The 22,296-nt window shown below is 43.9% G+C and overlaps 1 protein-coding gene across 5 annotated transcripts; it reads right to left on the minus strand.

The window, feature by feature from the left end:
- Positions 1–66: 66 nt before the first annotated feature.
- Positions 67–21,459, minus strand: COQ10B (coenzyme Q10B). Of its 5 annotated transcripts, none has more exons than XM_060194208.1 (6): positions 21,294–21,422; positions 14,945–15,058; positions 13,464–13,613; positions 11,390–11,582; positions 8,299–8,400; positions 67–1,636 (listed from the first exon to the last, which is right to left on the minus strand). In XM_060194208.1, exons 3-6 carry the CDS (start codon positions 13,586–13,588, stop codon positions 1,469–1,471), a joined length of 588 nt encoding a protein of 195 aa, XP_060050191.1. In that variant the 5' UTR covers positions 13,589–13,613; positions 14,945–15,058; positions 21,294–21,422; the 3' UTR covers positions 67–1,468. The 5 variants fall into 5 exon arrangements, with proteins under 5 accessions (XP_060050191.1, XP_060050192.1, XP_007534480.1 ...); XM_060194209.1 differs by having other exon boundaries at positions 14,917–15,058; XM_007534418.3 differs by lacking the exon at positions 14,945–15,058 and having other exon boundaries at positions 21,294–21,455.
- Positions 21,460–22,296: the final 837 nt, after the last annotated feature.

Genomic DNA, 22,296 nt, shown 5'->3' on the forward strand with positions numbered 1-22,296 from the left:
CTACAACACATTTCACCATGCTCATTTCACACATTGAGAAAATGTAGGAGATATGAATAACCAGAATAATGTTAAAAATTTAACTTTATTAAGTTGCTAGTTCTGTCCTTACATTGATTTTTTTTTTTTTTTAAACACAAAAACATTTGTTTGAAATACATTATTGGAAGTGAGCACACACAATAAATACAAAACGGATGCATGGAGCTTAAGATCTATCAACCAACTTATTTCAAACAACTTATTTCTCTATCTGCTGCCCACTGTTGTAGACAAAAATCAAACCTACAATCAGCATTACTGAAAGACCAGTTAAAATACTTGGAAAAGGTTGCAACTACTAGAAAAGGACCTTAAACATCTGGACCACTTGGCAAAAAATGTTCACTTTAAAAGGAAATTATTTATTGGATAGACAGAAATTGATAGGGGAGAGGGGAATAGAAAGGGAGAGAGACAGAGAGATACTGGAAGCTCTGCTTCACCACTCATGAAGTTTTCCCCATGTAGGTGGGGACCAGGGGCTTGAACCTGAGTCCTTGTACACAGTAATGTGAGCCCTTCACTGCGCCACTGCCAAAATCTTCACTGATTTGAACGAAGATTTGAAGATTTACCTGAGCACTAACCCCACTACAACACTGACCTTTCTACCACCAGCCTTAATAATTTGAAAAAAAAAAAAAAGTCAGGAAAGCTTCACTAATGATATTTAAAAGTCAAAGGCTTTAAAGGCCTTATAACAAGTTATAAATAGTCTGGATTTAATAAGTTAAATGTGGTGGGGTTAATATAATACAGTATGGTATCTCAACTAACTTCTTTCAGGTAAGATGAAATTAAAATATTTAATTTTAGTTTCAATTTCTGCTCAGAGTGATATCAGATGTCAGAGATAATACTAACAATACCATTCCTGTAAATATGTCAATGTGCATATTTTAAATTACTTGATTGAATTTTTTTTGGCCTCCAGGGTTATTGCTGGGGCTCGGTGCCTGCACCATGAATCCACTGCTCCTAGAGGCTATTTTTTCCCCTTTTGTTGCCCTCGTTGTCTTATCATTGTTTTGGCTATTATTGTTATTGATGTTGTTTTGGATAGGACAGAGAGAAATAGAGGAGGGGAAGATAGAGAAGGGGAGACAAAGACAGACACCTGCAGACCTGCTTCACTGCTTGTGAAGCGACCTCCCTACAGGGAGCTTGAACTGGGATCCTTAGGCTGGTCCTTGCACTTTTGCGCTACGTGCACTTAACCTGCTGCGTTACCTCCTGACCCCTACTTGATTGAATTTTATGCACATATGATTCCATATCTCAGATACAATTTTTTAGTGGTGCAAAGTATCAATTTTATTATAAAAGCCAAATTTAAAAATCCTTTCTGATGCCTTCAGGTGAATGATGAAAGCACTTCCTAAAAGTGAATTAAAGATATGAATCGATGACCAGTTCTTTTTTTCCATTATGTGTGATGAACTTCATGAAACATTAATTCCCTAGGTATATTTGTTTCTGGACCATACAGCTTACAGGCTCTTCTTTCAAAGGCAGCTACCATCTGCTTCACGACTTCATCAAAAAACATTGTGGCAAGCTGAGAGTGTAGAAGTGAGCGAAATTCAAAAGAAATCTGTAGAAGATAGTAACAGTTATTTCAGAAACACCCTTACTCTACTAACTTTCACACACTGAAATGGGCTAGTACTAGTACATCAAGATGAGAATTTTTGCACCAAAGAACCTTGAGGACGAGGGCAGGGAGGAGACTTAAGAGTACACGGGGGCCTGGTGAACAATGGTGGAGAAGGACTTCAGTTGGGATGAGAGTGTTTGGCAGCTACCCACCACTGGGAGGTAAGAGATAGTACCTAGGTGTCAACTGCACTGCAAGTCATCAGCCACAAATAAAATTAAAAATTTTTTTTGCATCTCTAGAAAAGACATTTTTGGTGAACGGTAGATAGCATAATGGTTATGCAAAGAGATGCTGTGAAGGTCCAATCCCTCAAATCACTGTAAAGCAGAGCTGAGTGGTACTCTGGCTAAAAAAGAAAGGAAGAAAAATCTGTCTGGAGTGGTGAAGTCTCAGTAATGCCAAAACAAGTATCTGAAAGCAAGAAACTGAAAAGTTTATTGGGATTACGGTGGACTAGACTGAGTGATGCACTGCACTGTGAGGTTATTAGGTAAATCAACCATTAAAATTTTTTTTTTATATTTATTTTATTTATTTATTCCCTTTTGTTGCCCTTGTTGTTTTATTGTTGTAGTTATTATTGTTGTTGTCATTGTTGGATAGGACAGAGAGAAATGGAGAGAGGGAGGGGAAGACAGAGAGGAGGAGAGAAAGACAGACACCTGCAGACCTGCTTCTCCGCCTGTGAAGTGACTCCCCTGCAGGTGGGGAGCCAGGGTTCCAACCGGGATCCTTATGCCGGTCCTTGTGCTTTGAGTCATTTGCGCTTAGCCCGCTGTACTACAGCCCGACTCCCTAAATCAACCTTTTTTTACTGAGGGAGGGGGGTGGATTAAAAACATTTTACCGTCCCCAGAGACACACCTTACTAGGGAAAGAGAGAGGCAGACTGGGAGTATGGACCGACCAGTCAACGCCCATGTTCAGCGGGGAAGCAATTACAGAAGCCAGACCTTCTACCTTCTGCAACCCTCAACGACCCAGGGTCCATGATCCCAGAGGGCTAGAGAATGGGAAAGCTATCATGGGAGGGGGTGGGTTATGGAGATTGGGTGGTGGGAATTGTGTGGAGTTGTACCCCTCCTACCTTATGTTTTTGTTCATTAATCCTTTCTTAAATAAAAAGTTAAAAAAAAAAAAATTTTACCGGGAGTCAGGCGGGGGCGCAACGGGTTAAGCGTAGGTGGCAACCCCCAACTCCAATAATTTGGTGAGTGTTCGGACTATGTGTAAGCCTGATAGAGCTTAGGGAGAACCATCCCCGTCCTTGGATGGAGGTCTGAGAAGATAAGTAAGTCTCTCTCAACCGAGGTGAGCAAAAGGGGGGAAACTCAGACTTAGTTCTTTCCTTCTTGACTCTCAGGCCTACAGAAACCCCAGTACTTCCCTCCATTAACTGCAGGCCACATAGCCACAGATTCACTTATTCAAAGTCACCTTCTGATCACAGAAGAACACACCTTATCATACACTTCATCACACACCTCAGACCGCAGACAAGAGAAATTCCAAACTATATGGCCTTTTGATATCCATGTTCTCTCTGTCTCACCCTGTGGGTTTAACCCCTATGATTCTCTCAAATACCTTTGGATAATTAAGTTGCTTGTGTCATGGAGAATAACTGTCTTGTATCTCATCAATTCCTGTCATACCAGCCCCCTACCTTAGGGGCATGCTGACTGTTAAGAAGCCTGTAATTTCTGACATATTTCAGTAATATTCCCTTTGTTTGTTTTTCTATTTAACTCATGTCCACCTTGCTAATAAACGAATTCTGAGTTCTGAGTTAACATGCTGAGGAGCTCCCTGGTGTCTTTTACTTCGTGTCACCCCTGTCGTGAGCGAGAAAGAACCAGTCCCCTGGAGATTACCTTTCCCCTGGAGATTACCCCACCAGAGACCCCGACAGGTGAGACCTTTCCTAACACACAGGACTCCCTAATTGCATTTCAAATGGCGCACTCCCTAACAAAGTTAACGACCCTGGATATAGAACAGGACCTAAGGGACAGGGCGCATGTGCACATGCATCCATAAATTAGAGGAAACTATGTAAGTCAAAGCAAAAGTGCTCAGTAGTCTGCTATGATTAGACTTAGACTCAATAAGTTAAGCAAGCAAGTAGAAAGACCTAAGAAGATACCATAAAGTACTTAATTGCATGCTTTGGTTAATACCAAGCCAACCCCATCATCTGGGGCTCTATTCAGGTAATCCTTGGGATTCCCACATAGATATGAGAGGTTTAAACCTTTTATGGATTCCTCTCTATTTTTTTTTACAGTATTTATTTTCCCTTTTGTTGCCCTTGTTTATCATTGTTGTTATTGCTGTCATTGTTGGACAGTACAGAGAGAAAGGGAGAGATGAGGGGGAGAGACAGAGAGGGGATGAGAAAGACAGACAACTGCAGACATGCTTCACCGCCTTTGAAGCTACTCTCCTGCAGGTGGGGAGCCAGTCCTTGCACTTTGCTCCACCTATGCTTAACCCGCTGAGCTACGCCTACAGCTCTGGCTTATGGTGGTTGTTGAATTGAAACTGGGACTATCGAGCCTCAAACATAAGAGTCTGTTTAGGAGTCAGGCGGTAGCACAGTGGGTTAAGCGCACGTGGTGCAAAGCTCAAGGACCAGCCTAAGGATCCCGGTTTGAGCCCCAGGCTCCCCACCTGCAGAGGAGTTGCTTCACAGGTGGTGATGCAAGTCTGCAGGTATCTATCTTTCTCTCCCCACCTTCCCCTCCTCTCTCCATTTCTCTCTGTCCTATCCAATGACAGCAACAACAACAATAATAACTGCAACAATGATAAAACAACAAGGGCAACAAAAGGGGAAAAAATGGTCTCCAGGAGCAGTGGATTCGTGGTGCAGGCACCGAGCCCCAGCAATAACCCTGGAGGGGAAAAAAAAGAGTCTGCTCCTCCGAAGGGAGGATGGACAATATACTCTATGCTATACCTGAAGAAGATGGGTCCTGATATTGTAACCTTCCTACTTATGACCACAGAATGTAAGCTCAGATCTAAAGGGATGCAGAGGTCACATAGGCTCCTAAGCTGAATATGGGCCCCAGACCACATCAAATCGATGGGGTTTACAGTCAAAAATATTTATACACCTTTCCCATATTTGGGAACTACTCTCCCCTGATCCAGCTTTCTGGTCCTTCTGCCAGCTATGACATCACCTCCCCAAACAATAACTAGGATCCACCTGCATATCAGATTTCAGGCTCAGGCCAAAAACAAACAAAAAAACCCCACTAGTATTGCCACAGACTCTTTGGAATATAAAATATGCCTACTAGCTATCTACAAAATGGAGGGCTCCCCAAGTCTTCATCTGCACTATTCCAGCCTTTAGGTCCATGATTGGTCAACAATTTGTTCGGCTTTGTATATTAACTCTTTTATTTCTTATTTATTTATTCCCTTTTGTTGCCCTTGTTGTTTCATTGTTGTAGTTATTATTGATGTCGTCGTTGTTGGATAGGACAGAGAGAAGTGGAGAGAGGAGGGGAAGACACCTACAGACCTGCTTCACCGCTTATGAAGCGACTCCCCTGCAGGTGGGGAGCTGGGGGCTCGAACCGGGATCCTTATGCTGGTCCTTGTGCTTTGCCCCACCTGTGCTTTACCCACTGCGCTACCGCCCAACTCCCTGTTAACTCTCATTTCAACCACCAGGTTCAAGATGCCGACCAGACTTCCCTGGACAGACAACCCCACCAATGTGTCCTGGAGCTCTGCTTCCCCAGAGCCCTTCCCCACTAGGGAAAGAGAGAGACAGATTGGGAGTATGGATTGACCTGCCAATGCCCATGTTCAGCGGGAAGCAATTACAGAAGCCAGACCTTCCTCCTTCTGCATCCCATAATGACCTTGGGTCCATACTCCCAGAGGGTTAAAGAATAGGAAGAATAGGAAAGCTATCTTGGGAGGGAGTGGGATACGGAGTTTTGGTGGTAGGAACTGTGTGAAGTTGTACCCCTCTTATCCTATGGTTTAGTCAATGTTTCCTTTTTATAAATAAAAAATTAAATAATAATAAAAAGAGTCTGTTTACATAACCATTATGCTATCTACCTCTGCCCTGGATCCCTCTCTCCACTATCATTGATCACCTCCATCAGGAACAACATCATAATCCTTTTTTTTTTTAAAGGTTTTATTTACTAATTAATGAGAAAGATAGGAGGAAAGAACCAGACATCACTCTGGTACATGTGCTGCCGGGACCTGAACTCAAGACCTCACGCTTGAGAGTCAAGCTCTTTATCCACTGCACCACCACTGGACCACATTATAAGCCATCTTGCGGGCCTCTCCAGGACCTTGCCCTTACTGTAGAGCAGCAATGATGGGGACTGCCCCACTCTCTGAAGGGAGGTTGGGTCAGCCTATTGCCACTCAAGGAAGACAGGTCATGAAATGAGAGCAGCCTAGAATGTTCCCAGCTGTGACCATGGACTGTGAGCTCAGACTGACAGGGACTCAGTGGTTACACAGGCTCCTGTGCTAAATGTGAAGAGACATGAGCCCTAGGGCAGACCAATGGGGTTAACAGCTAATGGTATTTTTTATACTTTTCTCATGTTTGGGAGCTACTCTGTGCCCCAATCCAGCTTTCTAGTCCTATTCTCTGACATCATCTTCCCAGACAATATTCTTTAGTCCACCTGCATGTTAGCTATCAGGCTCAGGGAAAAAAAAAAAAATCACTGAACTCATGGACCCCTTGGAACATACTATAAAGACTTTTTAAAAAAAAATTAATCTATAAAAAGGAAACACTGACAAAAACCATAGGATAAGAGGTACAACTCCACACAATTCCCACCACCAGAACTACATATCCCATCCCCTCCCCTGATAGTTTTCCTATTCTTTCCTATATTTCCTCTGGGAGTATGGACCCAGGGTCATTACAGGGTGCAGAAGGTGGAAAGTCTGCTTCTTCCCACACAAAGACCCCTAGTTTCATCTACTTTAATCCTACCCTGGCTCCCCAACTGCAGGGGGGTCGCTTCACAAGCAGTGAAGCAGGTCTGCAGGTGTCTATCTTTCTCTCCTCCTCTCTGTCTTCCCCACCTCTCTCCATTTCTCAGCAGCAGCAATAACAACAACAAGGGAAACAAAATATAAAAAATGGCCTCCAGGAGCAATGGATTCATAGTGCAGGCACTGAGCCCCAGCCTGGAAGCAAAAAAAGAAAACGAAAAACAGAGACCAGCACTGGCCTATACTGGCAAGGAGGACTGCACTGAGCTCCTTATATATGAGTCCTGTGACCAACTCTCTGAGCTACCTCCCCAGCAGCAGATACATTTCTTAACTTTTTTTTTAAATCATCTCTTTGTATTTAAGATTAATTAGGGTGACTAGAACAATGATTCAGCTGGTACGACATAAGACTTGTCATGTGAGACCCTGGACTCAATGCCCTGTATAGCATATGCCAAAATAGTATAGTACTTTGCTCTCTATCTCACTCTCATAAAAATAAATCTTAAAATAAAAAAAATCACATGGGATGGGACTGGGTGGTAGTGCGCCTGGTTGAGCACACATTACCATGCATAAGGAAACAGGTTCAAGCCACTGGTCCTCAGCTGCAGGGGGTAAACTTCGCAAGTGATAAAGCTAGGCTGAATGTGTCTGTCTGTCTCTCTCTCTCTACCTCCCCATTCCCTCTTCATTTCTGGTTGTCTCTATCCAATAAGTAAAGATAATTTAAAAATAATATATATGGGAATCTAGATTCTAAAAAAAAAAAGATAATTATAGGCTGGGGAAGACAGTATAATGATTAGGCAAAAAGACTTTCATGCCTGAGACACCAAAGGTCCCAGGTTTAATCCCAAGCACCAGCATAAGCCAGAGCTGAGCAGTGCTCTGGTAATTAAAAAAAAAAAAAAAAAAGGGGGGGGGGAAGTTGGGTGGTAGCTTAGCAGGTTAAGCACATGTGGCACAAAGTGCAAGGATCTGTGTAAGGATCCTGGTTTGAGCCCCTGGCTCCCCACCTGCAGGGGAGTCGCTTCACAGGTGGTGAAGCAGGTCTGTAGGTGTCTATCTTCCTCTCCCTCTCTGTCTTCCTCTCCTCTCTCCATTTCTCTCTGTCCTATCCAACAATGACGACATCAATAACAACAACGATAACTACAACAACAATTAAAAAAAACAAACAAACAAGGGCAACAAAAGGGAAAACTAAATATATATATAAAATACTTCTTTCCAACTTTACCAATATTTGGAAAAAACTAGGGCTTTAGGGGAGTTGGGCTGTAGCGCAGTGGGTTAAGTGCAGGTGGCACAAAGCACAAAGATCTGTTAAGGAACCCAGTTCAAGCCCCCAGCTCCCCACCTGCAGGGGAGTCACTTCACAGGTGGTGAAACAGGTCTGCAGGTGTCTTTCTTTCTCTCCCCCTCTCTTCCCCTCCTCTCTCCATTTCTCTCTGTCCTATCCAACAACGACGACAACAATAATAACTACAACAATAAAACAACAAAGGCAACAAAAAGGGAATAAATAAATAAGTAAATATTAAAAAAAAAATAACAAAAACCCTAGGGCTTTATGAGAAACTTACTGAAAAGTCCAATGTGCAGGTTCTTGGGTAACCAGGAAGACCTGGGCTAAAACGCCAAACAGTCTCTAAGTGGTTGAAAAGCTTCCCATCAGTACAGGATGCCTAGAAAAAGAAAATCAAACCACAGTAAAACATTAGTGTTCAGCATTGACAAGTGAGAATGGTTTCGTTGAAAAATCATTATATTGTGGTCCTGGAGGTGGCGCAGTGGATAAAGCATCGGACTCTCAAGCATGAGGTCCTGAGTTCATTCCCTGGCAGCACATGTAACAGAGTGATGTCTGGCTCTTTCTCTCTCCTCCTATGTTTCTCATTAATTAATAAATAAAATCTTAAAAAAAAAGAAAAATAATTATAAAGTGCACTTCTTGGAGGCCAGGTGTACCTGGCTAAGTCCATGTATTACTGTGCATAAGGACCCAGGTTATAGCCCCCACTCCCCACTTGCAGGAGGGACACTTCACCAGTGGTGAAGCAGGTCTGCAGGTGTCTTCCTCTTTCTCTCTCTCTCCCTATCTTTCCCTCCCTCTCTGTTTCTCTCTGCCCTATCCAATTAAAAAAAAAAAAAGCTACCAGGGCACCAGGGGTGGTGGATTCATAGTGCAAGCACCAAGCTCCAATGATAACCACAGTGGCAAAAATAAATAAATATAAGTAAAAATAAAGTGCACTTCTTGATAATTATATAAGTTTATAGGAGATATTAACACTAAAGGAGAAATAGCTGCTAGAAATACTAACAATGTAACACCTTCCTAATTAGGCTGAGTAACAGGTGAAAAAAAAAAACTTGGTATTAGGAAGTGAGGTCTAGTCAATAAAGTTATTTGCTTTTCTTCTTTTACTAGAGCACTGACTCTGGCTTACGGTGGCTGGGAGACTGAACCTAGGACTTTGAAGTCTCAGGCATGAGTCTCTTTGCATAACCATTATGCTATCTATCCCCACCCTCATGTTGAAGGAAGTTTCAGTGCCTGTTTCTCTGTCTCTCTCTCTCTCTCTCTCTCCCATATACCTGAATGGTGCTATGGTTCTCTCTCCCCCTCTCTATTTCTCATCAATAAGTAAGTAAACTTTTGATTCCCAGCATCAAATGTGGCAGAATAATGCTCTGCTTCTCTCAAAAATAAATAAGTAAATATCTTTTAAAGGAATCAGTGGGTATAACACCTATAAAATGAGTGTATCAATTTTAAAATATTATAATGAGGGCAAAAATATTAATAAGCTGCCTGGCATAGACCTCTAGCACAATTTTATGATTCTTTCCTACACAAGTACATTTTTTTAAAGAATATATTTATTCATGAGAAAGATAGTAGGAGAAAGAACCAGACATTACTGGTACATGTACTGCCAGGGATTAAACTTGGGACCTCATGCTTGAGAGACCAAAGCTTTATCCACCTCCTGGACTACTACAAATATTTTTCTTTATGTTTTGCTTTATATAATTAGACTTTATTATTTTCCCATGAAATTCCTACTCCACTGCTTTCTGTGATCTCTTTGCTCATGTTTATTTGTGTGTGTACACAATGAAAGAATACTCAGCAGTACTATGAGCAGTTTATCTTGCTAATATACTATTAAAAAATTCTGACTGAAATATACTAAAGAGTTGCTTTGGGGGCCGGGCAGTAGTGCAGTGGGTTAAGTGCAAGCAGCACAAAGAGCAAACACCAGCGTAAGAATCCCAGTTCAAGACCCTTGGCTCCCCACCTGCACAAGCGGTGAGGCAGGTCTGCAGATGTCTATCTCTCTCTCCCCCTCCCCCCATCTCTCCTGATTTCTCTCTGTCCCATCCAATAACAATGATAGCAATAATAACAGTAATAACAACGATAGACAACCAGGGCAACCAAATGAGAAAAATAGCCTCCAGGAGCAGTGCATGCGTAGTGCAGGCACCGAGCCCCAGATATAAATAACCCTGGAGGAAAAAAAAAAAAAGTTGCATTCTGGATTGAGAGATAGCTCACCAAGTTAATTACACGGTTTCATGGGGCCTGAGTATCTGGTCCAAGCCCTGGCACCACAAGGGAACACCATGTGGCAGTGTGGTATCTGTCCTCTAACAACAAAAAAGGTGGAGGGCAAGTGGTGGTGCACTTGGTGGGGCACAAACATCAACATGCACAATGTCTTGGGTGGTGGGGGCTGGGCTTGAACCTGGGTTGCACACATGGCAAAGGAGCACTTGATCCAAGTGAGCTAATTTGCTGCCATCCCCCCCCCTTTTAAATTAAAGACCTACTTATTTAATAGGAGGGAGGGAAGGAAGGAAGGGGGTAGGAAGGTAAGGAGGAAGGAAGGGAGGAAGAGAGAGAGAGGAAAATCACTCTGACAAATGCAACCTTAAGGCTAGGCTTGAATTTAGGACCTATTAATTATTTGAGAACTCCATCTACTGAATCACCTCTCAGGCTGTGGAAATCTTTTTAAATGATCACATTTTAATTTTTTTGTTGTTGTTATTGGATAGAGACAGAGAGAAATTAAGAGAGGAAGAGAGACAGAGAGATGCCTGTAGACCTGCTTCACTGCCGGTGAAGCGACTTCCCTGAAGGTGGGGAGCTGGAAGCTCGAACCAGGATCCTAACTGGTCCTTGTGCTTTGTGCCATGTGTGCTTAACCCACTGTGCTACCGCCGGACTCCCAGAAAATGATCACATTTTAAATTAATTTATATCATATAATATTGAGAGCTGGTTTCACATGAAAGAGAAAGAAGTCAGAGTACCACTCCAGTACAAGACTGAATCAGGAGTCTTAGGCAGCAAGTCCTGTGCTCTACTAACTTGAATTATTTTCCTAGCTGCATGCATGCATGTGTGTACGTGTATATATTATTATTATTACTTCCTTTGAGTAAGGTACCAATGCACACATAGCTCCAACATCCATGGTTACTCTGGGGGCACCTCTATGTGGCATCAAAACCTGAACTGAGGGCTTTAGGCATGGTAAGGCATGCACTGCCCCAGGGTAACTATCTCCCAACCTTAACCAGTTACTTTTTAATTCATTTGATATAATCAATATTTGGATAATAACTAAAAAACAATGAATATAACTATAAGATTATTACCTTTACCAAATGTGGTTTCACTAAGGTTACTACTGATGTATAGTGCTCCAGTACAGGTGGGAACCCAATTTCTAATCGTGTTTTACAGTATCCGGATCTCCTTGATATTATATCAGATTTTTTACACCAAGGAACAAAATGCTTGTAGTCTTCCATTTCCGATACTACAGCATACATTTCCTGCATAGAATATCTTTAAAAAAAAAAAAGTGTTGAGTCTAGCTATATGGTACATGGCACACTTTTAACTGTATATAAAGCAGTGAATTATTTGGTGCATATGTTAAACAACATTCTGAAGAAGTAACTTAAGTAATACAGAATAAAATGATTAAATACATATTTATAGCGGAGGCCACAATTTAGCAGTTCACAGATTGGATTTAACTTGCAGGTATAATTTAAAATTTTTCCACTAATTATAAAATAATATTTTATTTATTTATCTATTAATGAGAGAGGGCAAGAGAGAGGAGGGAATGGGAGAGGGGAGATCAGAGTAGTACCACGGCCTATGTGATGGTACACAGGAGTGGAACACAGGCCCTTAGGCTTAAAAATACAATGTATCATCCATTGCATCACCTCCTGTGCTGCTAAATCTAAATTTTACAGGACAGAGAAAATTGAAAGGGGAAAGGGACAAAGAAGGAGAGAATGAGAGACACCTACAACACTGCTACACTGCTCATGACGCTTCTCTTCAAACATGGGGACCAGGGCCTTTTTCATTTTTTTTTTTAATATTTATTTATTTCCTTTTTGTTGCCCTTGTTTCCATTGTTGTTGTAGCTATTATTGTTGATGTCGTTGTTGTTGGATAGGACAGAGAGAAATGGAGAGGGAAGGGGAAGACAGAGAGGGGGGAGAGAAAGACAGACACCTGCAGACCTGCTTCACCGCTTGTGAAGTGACTCCCCTGCAGATGGGGAACCAGGGCTCGAACCGGGATCCTTGCACCAGTGCCTGCGCTTTGCACCATGTGCGCTTAACCTGCTGCGCTACCGCCTGACTCCCCGCCTTTTTCATTTTTATGAAGAAATAAACTTTTGGGTTTTATCTGTATGGGTTCTAGTACAATCTTCACTGACACAATCACTAACCAGTAATAAAGATGTTTTTCTTGACAAAAATTTTAAATCTGCCAAAGTCTAGAGAAAAATATAAATGAAATTAACAAATGGAGTTTTATAAAAGCTCATATAATGCTCAATAGGCGATTGCTTAAAACATCTCTTTGTAGAACTTTCTATATAAAGGGCTTAGCAGCTGGGGAAATAGCTGAGTGTAAGCACATGGGATTTCCTTTTTAAGACAAAGGTTTAAATCTATTCTATAGGAGGGCTGGGTGGTGGGTATATTATCATGCACAAGGACCAAGGTTTGAGCCCCTGGTCCCCATCAGTAGGGAACAAGCTTCACAAGCAGTGAAGCAGGTCTGCAGGTGTCTCTTTCCCTCTCTATCTCCTCCCTTCTCTCAATTTTTCTTTGTTCCAACAAGTAAAATAAATAGTCAGCAAGCTTTTTTTTCCTTTTAAATAAATGTATCCTATAGGACCAGGAAGATATGCTGAGGTAGCTCACTAGACTGTCCTGTCTGAGGTCCCAGAGGTTGTAGGTCCAATCCTGGCACCATCATATGCCGAAGCTGAAGAATACTTTGGTCTCTCTCTCTCTTTTTTTAATTATCTTTATTTATTGGGTAAAGACTGCCAGAAATTGAGAGGGAAGGGAGTGACAGAGAGGGATAGAGAGAGAGAGACACCTGCAACACTGCTTCACCACTTGCAAAGCTTTCCCCCTGTAGGTGGGGGACCGGGCCTCAAACCCATGTCCTTGCGCACTGTAACATGTGTGCCCAACCAGGTGTACCACCGCCTGGCCCCAGTCTCTTTTATGAAAAAGAAAAAAAAAATCTATCCAATAAAGCTACCAAATAGTTATAACCAGTCAGCAAACATTTGTAAAGCAGTAAGTGCTATGCAAAGATCAAAATAATCCGGAGCTTAGACTGTAAGAAAAAAAAAAGGGGGGCATAAAATCCTACAGAAAATTAATGTTAATATACACAAACCCAACAATTCTCCTCTCCGAGTATTCTTTTCTTTTATTTATTAATGGCGCAGTAATTTTGAAGAAAGTTCTTGCATATATATCCTTGGGCACAACTGAGGTACGTAGCGGAAGCGTTCTGCTCATCAGTATGCCGCAGGGAGCTGAGTGTCTGGGAGGACAAGTGACACAATCAGAGTGATGCTGACAACTGAGGAAATATAAATCACAACTCATACAGTTAAATTACTAAGACATGCAAACACAGAAGAAAAAAAGCTTTTTTAAAAAAAATGTTTTGTGGGAGTTGGGCAGTAGCTCAGTGGATTAAATGCACGTAGTGCAAAGCATAAGGACTGGCATAAAGATCCCGGTTCGAGCCCCCAGCTCCCCACCTGTAGAGGAGTCACTTCACAGACGGTGAAGCAGGTCTGCAGGTATCTATCTTCCTCTTCCCCTCTCTGTCTTCCCCTCCTCTCTCCATTTCTCTCTGTCCTATCTAAAAAAAATGTTTTGTGGTACGGGAGGTGGTGTAGTAATAAGGCTTTGGATTCTCAAGCATGAGGTCCTGAGTTCAATCCCCGGCAGCACATGTGCCAGAGTGATGTCTGGTTTTCTCTCTCCTCCTATCTTTCTCATTAATAAGTAAGTAAAATCTTTAAAAGAAAATGTTTTGCAGGTTAAACACTGGTGGCACAAAGTGTAAGGATCGGCGTAAGGATCCTGCTTCGAGCTACAGGCTCCCCATCTGCAGGGGGGGTCACTTCACAGGCAGTGAAGCAAGTTTGCAGGTGTCCCTTTCTCCTCCTCTGTCTTCCCCTCCTCTCTCCATTTCTCTCCATCCTATCCAACACCGACAACATCAATAACAACAACAACAACAAAAAAAACAAGGGCAACAAAAGGGAATAAATATTAAAAAATGTTTCATTTTAAGTTTTCTTTCTTATTTTGCCTCCAGGTTTATTGCTCGGGCTATGTACCTGCACTACGAATCCACTGCTCCTGGATGCCATTTTTCACCATTTTTACTGCCTTTGTTGTTGTTATTATTATTTTTGTTATAGCTGTTGTTGGGATAGGACAGAGAGAAATGGAGAAATGAGGGGAAGACAGAGAGGAGTAAAGACAGACACCTGCATCACCACTTGTGAAGGGACTCCCCTGCAGGTGGGGAGTCAGGGGCTCGAAACCAGGATCCTTACACCAGTTCTTGCACTTAGTGCCATGTGTGCTTAAACTGGTACTCTACTGCCCGAACCCTAGTTTTAACTTTTTTTTTTCCAGGTTCATAATTTATTAAATTATCACGAGTTGCTGTTAGCTTTGCCAGGCAATGGGAACTGAGCAGGTGAGGTACAGTTTAGAATCATTCATGCTGCTTTCACAGCGAGAGTTTTCTTAAGACTTTAATTTGAAGTATAAGACCAGCAATGCAATTTCTCAACATGTAGCCAGCACACAATTCATTCTACCTGTAAGAGTTGAAATACTTTTTAATACCAGTGAACTGGAATTGGGCACCAGATTCTGATCTTCCAAAAGGTACAATGACTGCAGGTTGTGTCCTTCAACGTATGCACTGCTTTCACTCAGTCCGGCCGGAAGCAGAGGACTCTAATTTTAATTTTAATGAGAGATAGAGAGATATACAGAGACAGACATAGAGCACTGCTCAGCTCTGGCTTATGGTGCTTCTGGGGATTGAACTTGGGACCTTGGAGCCTCATGTATAGTACTCCAATAAGGTGGGAACCCAAATTCTAATCATGTTTTATAGTATCTGGATCTCCTTGATATTATAGCTGATTTTTTACACCAAGGGAACAAAATGCTTGTAATCTTCCATTCCTGACACTACGTCATACATTTCCTACATAGAATATCTTAAAAAAAAAAAAAGATTCTAAAGTCTCATAAAATGACATTCAAAATGTGGAGGACACCACCCACAATGACTTGACATGACAACCAGGAAAATCCCAAGGGCTCAACTGACCCCAACGCCAGATGAACCATGAATGTCCTTTGCATAGCCATTATACTGTCTTCCAAGTCCCCCCCCCCAAAAAAAAAGCTTTTGAAGTATTCTAAAGAAAATAAAAATAGTACCTTAGTGGATAAAGCACTGGACTCTCAAGCATGAGGTTCTGAGTTCAATTCCCAGCAGCACATATACCACAGTGATGTCTGGTTCTTTCTCTGTCTCTCTCCTATCTTTTTCCAAATGAATAAATAAATAAATAAATAAAATCTTAAAAAAGTAACAACTGACATTTAGGATTAGAGGCTTCTGGCACAAATAGTATCCACTCTTAGAAAGTTAGCTTTGAGCCTGTGGCGATGTGTCTTTTCTCTTTTCTAGGAAGATTTACTTATTCATTAATGAGAGGGGAAAAGGAGAGCTTCACTCTGGCAGAGTTGTGGTGGCTCCACCCCAGGCCCTCATGCTCGAGTGTCCTACTCTCTCTGCTCTACCAGCTCCAGGGCAGCACTGAAGTCCCATCTTCGGTAAGGCTGTGTCCAGCCCCCATCTCTGACTCTCAACCTTCTCTCATGGCACTTAAAACAGGGTCTCATCCTCAGACTGCAAGCAGCTCACCTGGGCAGTGTGCTGCTGCTCCATCTGCATGACCTGGGAGCCTGGCCCCCAGCATACTGAAGGGAGCTTTGCCTGACTCTATGGCCTATGTGCCCCTCTGTCTGTCTACCTGTCTCTGAAAGTCAGTTTGGAGCAGTGAAGGCCTGGAGATGACTACCACAAAAAACCTTTTTCTGACTCAGGAGCTGGCAGAGCAGGTAGAGTTGACCTGTGAGCATGATATCTTGCATCCCTTTGCTAGAATGAATCTGAGTTAGCTCTCCTTCTGATTTTTAAAAATTAATTAATTTATTTTTTAAATATTTCCTTTTTGTTGCCCTTGTTGTTTCCATTGTTGTTGTAGTTACTACTGTTGTTGGGTAGGACAGAGAGAGAGAGAGGAGAAGACAGAAAGGGGGAGAGAAAGACACCTGCAGACGTGCTTCACCACCTGTGAAGCTACTCCCCTACAGGTGGGGAGCCGGGGGCTTGAACCTGGTCATTGTGCTTTGCGCCACATGCGCTTAACCTGCTGTGCTACTCCAGACTCCCGACATATTTTTTAAATAAAGCAAAATGGGGTTGGCAAAATAGCCCACTTTGCCATGTGCATGGCCCAGCTTTGAGCCTGGACCCTGAGTCACACTACTGAAGAAAGCCTTGGTACTGTGGTCTCTTTCATTCTCAGTGCCTTCTCTGTATATTAATAATAATAATTTTAAAAAGCCAGGGTGGTGGTCAAGCCTTGGTGTCCACCTTTAGGGAGAATGCTTCCCAAGTGTTGAAACAATATTGTATCTTTTTTTTTTTTTTTAAGAATTTATTTATTTATGAGAAAGATAGGAGGAGAGAGAAAGAACCAGACATCACTCTGGCACATGTGCTGCCGGGGATCGAACTAGGGACCTCATGCTTGAGAGTCCAAAGCTTTACCACTGCGCCATCTCCCAGACCACACTGTATCTTTTTCTAGTTCCCTTTCTGTTCAAATTCTTTCTTCCTCTCTCTCTTTTTTTTTTTTCTTGTTTTTTCTTCTACCAGAGCACTGCTCAGCTCTGGTTTATGGTGGTACAGGAGACTGAACCTAGGACTCTGGAGCCTCAGGCTCGAGTTCCTTTGCATAACCATTATGCTATCTATCGCTGTTTTTTTTTTTTTTTTTTAACTACCCAGCACTGCTCAGCTCTAGTTCATGGTGCTGTGGGGGATTGAACCTGGGACTTTGGAGCCTCAGACTTGACAGTTTCTTTGCATAGCCACTATGCTACCTACTATCTGTGCCCTGTTCAATTTCTGTCTCTATCCAATATAAATACAATTAAAAAAAGATGTTATTCACTAATGAGAAAGATAGGAGAGAGAAAGAGCCAAACATCACCCTGGCACATGTGCTGCCAAGGACTGAACTCAGGACCTTGTGCTTGAAAGTCCAATGCTTTATCCACTGTGCCACCTCCCGACCACTAAATACAGTTTTTTAAAGTTGTTTTACTAAAACAAACAAGAAGCAAATAACCCAACTTCTTGTGGCCCAGGAGTTGGCTTGGCTCAGTGGATAAAGCATAGGACTCTCAAGGATGAGGTCCAGAGCTAAACCCCAGTATCACATGTACCAGAGTGACTCCTGTGGTTCTCCCCCACCCCAATCTTACAAATAAATCTTAGAAACAAACAAACCCACTTTACATTCATTGGTTGACTAGGAAGCTTACTTTCCATTACATATGATGTTGAATTTTGTACCAAATCATGTGTCACTTTCCCCCAGCCATCCCCAAAGAAACTGTTACAGAATATGTGTGCTGTTTTGCCATGGGCACCACTCAGGTTTGAGCCTGTTCCCCACTGCATGAGATAAGTTTTTGTGCTATGGTCTCTTACGTTTTTGCCTGTCACTATGTAAAAATAAATAAACAGACAGTGATTAATTAATTTTTTTTCCTTTTTATTTACTGGATAGTGACAGAAACTGAGAGGGGAGGGGATGATAGAGAGGGAAAGAGACAGAGAGACACCAGCAGCCCTGCTTCACCACTTGTGAAGCTTTCCCCCTGCAGGTGTGGACTGGGGGCTTGAACCTGGGTCTGTACACACTGTAATGTGTGCGCTCAACCAGGTGCGCCACCACCTGGCCCTAATTAATTAAATTTAAGAAAAGAAACCCCAGGAGTCAGGCAGTAGTGCAGCAGGTTAAGCGCACCTGGCACAAAGCACAAGGACTAGCATAAGGATCCGGGTTCGAGCCCCCGACTCCCCACCTGCAGGGGAGTCCCTTCACAGGTGGTGAAGCAGGTCTGCAGGTGTCTGTCTTCCCCTCCTCTCTCCATTTCTCTCTGTCCTATCCAACAACAATAAATAAACTGTAACAAGGGCAACAAAAGGGAAAATAATAAAAAAAAATTTAAAAAAAAGAAACCCCAACAAAATTTAGTTATAAGTACCTGTATATAGGAACCAGGAAGTGGTTCACTGAATAGGGCACATGTGTTACTATGTTAAATTCAAACTCTGGGCCACTATCTGGAAGCACCTGCAGAAAGAAAGCTTCACTAGAGGTGTACAGTGCTGTGGTATCTCTCCCTTGCTATCTATCAGTATGAAAGAGAAAAGGAGTGGGGGAAGATGGTGGTACACCAAGTTGAGCACACATTCCAATGCTCAAGGACCTCGATTTAGGCCCCTGCTCTCCACCTGCAGGGGAGAAGCTCAGGAGTGGTAAAACAATGCTAGAGATGTCTCTATCTCCCCTTCTCCCTCTATCATAAATAAATAATTAAACAAACAAACAGAACAACAACAAAAGGCTGCTGGAGGTTGTGGAAGTGGTGGAGTTGAGCAGGCCCTGAACCCATTAATTATTCTAGAGGCAGAAAAAAAAAAATATATATATATATATACTTCCAGGGTTACTTGATAGGGCTCAGTGCCTGCACTAAGAATCCACTGCTCCTGGAGGCTATTTTTTCCCTTTTTGTTGCCTTTGTTGTTGGATAGGACAGAGAAAAAAATTGAGAGGAGGGGAGACAGAGAGGGGAGTGAAAGATAAACACCTGCAAACCTGCTTCACCGCCATGTGCGCTGAAACCGCTGCACTACTGCCCGGACCCCAATAAATAAAATTTTAAGAAATAAATACCTGCATTTAATGCAGGCTTAGTTTTCCTGATAAATTTGTATACTATGTTTACAATTTCCTAAACTGATAATTGTTTTCACACACTACTGAGAATGTTTTCAACAGTAATTTTAGGAATATATACAGTTAAACCATAAAAGAAATACTGGATGGTCAGCTTTTTTGGTCAAATCTTACAATCTTATTTATAATGTTACAATATTAGTATCTCAACTATTTTATTACAATAAGGATCATAATCTACAATAATGCTTCAGCTTTTCAATAAACTCATAGATTTTAAAACATTTTTTTTTTCTTTTCCTCCTCCAGGGTTATTGCTGGGCTCGGTGCCTGCACCATGAATCCACCGCTCCTGGAGGCCATTTTTTCCCCCTTTTGTTGCCCTTGTAGCTTCGTTGTGGTTATTATTATTGCCCTTGTTGACGCAATTCGTTGTTGGATAGGACAGAGAGAAATGGAGAGAGGAGGGGGAGACAGAGAGCAGGAAAGAAAGATAGACACCTGTAGACCTGCTTCACCGTCTGTGAAGCTACGCCCCTGCAGCTGGGGAGCCGGGGCTTGAACCGGGATTCTTAACGCTGGTCCTTGCGCTTTGCGCCACGTGCGCTTAACCAGCTGCACTACAGCCCAACAACTTTATAACATTTTTTATCGTAGTCCGGAGGTGGCGCAGTGGATAAGGCACTGGACTCTCAAGCTTGAGGTTCTAAATTCAATCCCCGGCAGCACATGTACCAGAGTGCTGTCTCGTTCTTTCTCATTTCTCATGAATCAATAAGTAAAATAAAATAAAATAACGTTTTTTATCGTGAACAGCAGGCATCTCTCATATGAAGAAATGCTATTTTCTCAAAAATTAAGAGTTTTATTTGCAAGTCACATTTTATGAAAGTAGTTCCAGAAGACCTAAAGAATGACAGAAAGAACGTGCAGGGGAGTCGCTTCACAGGTGGTGAAGCAGGTCTGCAGGTGTCTTTCTTTCCTCCTCTCTGTCTTCCCCTTCTCTCTCCATTTCTCTCTGTCCTATCCAACAATGACATCAATAACAACAGTAAGACAAGGGCAACAAAAGGGAATAATAAAAAAAAGAATGACAGAAAGAAAGATGCTCTGCTTGAAACTAATTTATTTATTGATACCCAGGGCACTGCTCAGCTCTGGTTTATGGTGGTGCTGGGGGATTAAACCTGTGAACTCTGATGCCTCAGGCATGAGAGTCTTTTGCAGAACCATGTGTTATCTTTCCAGCCGGAACCCCCTTATTTTAGATTATTTTCTAAAGCAGACATAAATGATAAAAAATATTTTTTCTTGGGAGTCGGGCGCGAAGCGCAAGGACCGGTTTAAGGATCCCGGTTCAAGCCCCGGCTCCCCATCTTCAGGGGGGTGGCTTCATAGGCAGTGAGGCAGGTCTGCAAGTGTCTTTCTCTCCCCCTCTCGTCTTCCCCTCCTCGCTCCATTTCTCTCTGTCCTATCCAACAATGACAACACCTACAACAATAAAAAAAAAAGGCAACAAAAATGGGAAAATAAAAAAATATTTTATTTCCTTTTCAAGTAAAAGTTGTCTAAAAGGGGTGGGGAAGACAGCATGATGGTTACGCAGAGAGACTCTCATGCCTGAGGTTCCAAAGTCCCAGGTTCAATCCCTGCACCACCCTAAGCTAGAGCAGGACTCTGGGGGGAAAAATAAAAATAAAGAATTTCAGTCCCCTAAAGTAGCTTGTTGGGGCCAGGACTGAGGCCACAACCAATACCCGCTGGCCCTCGCAGGGAGGAGTCGGGAAGCGCCCGGAGACCAAGGCGGCGGCCCCTCTGGTGGCCACTCCGATGACTCCTCTGAGTGTCCCCCTGGGTGTCCCCACTGGGTGAATCCCTGGGTGTTCCTCTGAGCATCTCCCTGGGTGTCCCCACTTGGAGTCCCTCTGGGTGTCTCCCTGGACGTCCCTCTGCGTTTCCCCACTTGGCGTCCGTCTGGCTGTCCCCACTGGGTGACCCCTTGCTTGGTGCGGCCCCAGGAGCGTCCCCAGCGTACCCCTGGGCGGCAGGAAGCCGGACACTCGGCCCAGTCCCGCCCCCGCCGCTCACGGAAACTACCGTCGGGAAGCGTCTCGGTACTTCTTCTCTTTTACCTGGTGCTCCGCGCAGGCCTCTTCACGGGGGCCGGCCCTCGGGTCGCTGCTGTGGGCTGCGCACAGCACCTAGCGACCAACTCGGCCAGGGCCCTCTGCCCGGGGCGAGCTGCCATGGCGGCCCCTCTGACGCCAGCCGCCACTTCCGGGTCCCGGCCCCGTACCGTCCCCAGCCGGGCGGCTACACCGGCACCTCCCAGCCAATCGGCGGGCTTCGCAGGGTGCGCGCCACGCCCCCTCACCCCACCCCTATGACGCAAAGGCGACGCACGCTCGCTCGCCATAGGGCCATTGTAAACGCGGCCGTCATCCCGCCGGCCAATCAGCAGGGGCGCCAGGGGGCCCGGCTTGCCCCCAGCCCGCGCGGAAGGTTACGTCACACGCTCTGCGCGCGCGCGCGCTCGCCCCTCGCGTCGGACCCCTCTGCGCCGCTTGCCCGCGCCGTCGGCTGCTTCCGGTCGTGAGGGACGCGCGTGCGCGCACCCGGGCTGGGGGGGCAGCCGGGGCCGTCGCGTAACTGCTGAACAGGTGAGTGCCCGACCGGCCTACGGTGGCCTCAGCTGTGCGGGCGGCCGGCAGTCTCGCTGATAACCGTTGTCTGCTGCCTGCTGTACTTGCTGCGCTCACCCCATGGAGTCGGCGTGGTCGCAGGCAGCTAGAGGCCCTTCCCTGGGGAGGCTCCGTTTGCCTTTTTTGTCCTTTAGGGTTTGGGTAGTTTCCTGTGCTCCTTCCACCTGTGCTTGCATTCACCCCTCCGCAATCAGTCACGAAGTCCTGACGCTGCCCCTGTTTCTTTCTCGGGCTCTGATACATATATTTTGAAAGATCTTACTCATTCAGGAGAGAGCCGGGCACCACTCTGGCCCTGTGCTGTCGGGAGCTGAGCTCCGGGCCTCGAGCGTGGGAGGCCGCCAGCTGCTTGATCAAGATTTGCAGGCAGGGGTCACCCGCAAGGGCCGCAGAGGCCGTTCGCCACGTCCAGGGAGTAGGCGCAGCCCACGAG

The sequence above is a fragment of the Erinaceus europaeus genome, chromosome 7 (genome assembly GCF_950295315.1).
Source record: "Erinaceus europaeus chromosome 7, mEriEur2.1, whole genome shotgun sequence".
Taxonomy (NCBI): Eukaryota; Metazoa; Chordata; class Mammalia; order Eulipotyphla; family Erinaceidae; genus Erinaceus; species Erinaceus europaeus.

Bases quoted from the DNA above. Each gene is read 5' to 3' on its own strand.
- COQ10B (XM_007534418.3), bottom strand. From the start codon at position 21,409: ATGGCAGCTCGCCCCGGGCAGAGGGCCCTGGCCGAGTTGGTCGCTAGG. The intron at 13,614-21,293 runs GTAAAAGAGAAG...TTGTCCTCCCAG, and splicing joins AGGCCTGCGCGGAGCACCAG to ACACTCAGCTCCCTGCGGCA. The intron at 1,637-8,298 runs GTAAGTTTCTCA...TATCTTCTACAG, and splicing joins CCTGCACATTGGACTTTTCA to ATTTCTTTTGAATTTCGCTC.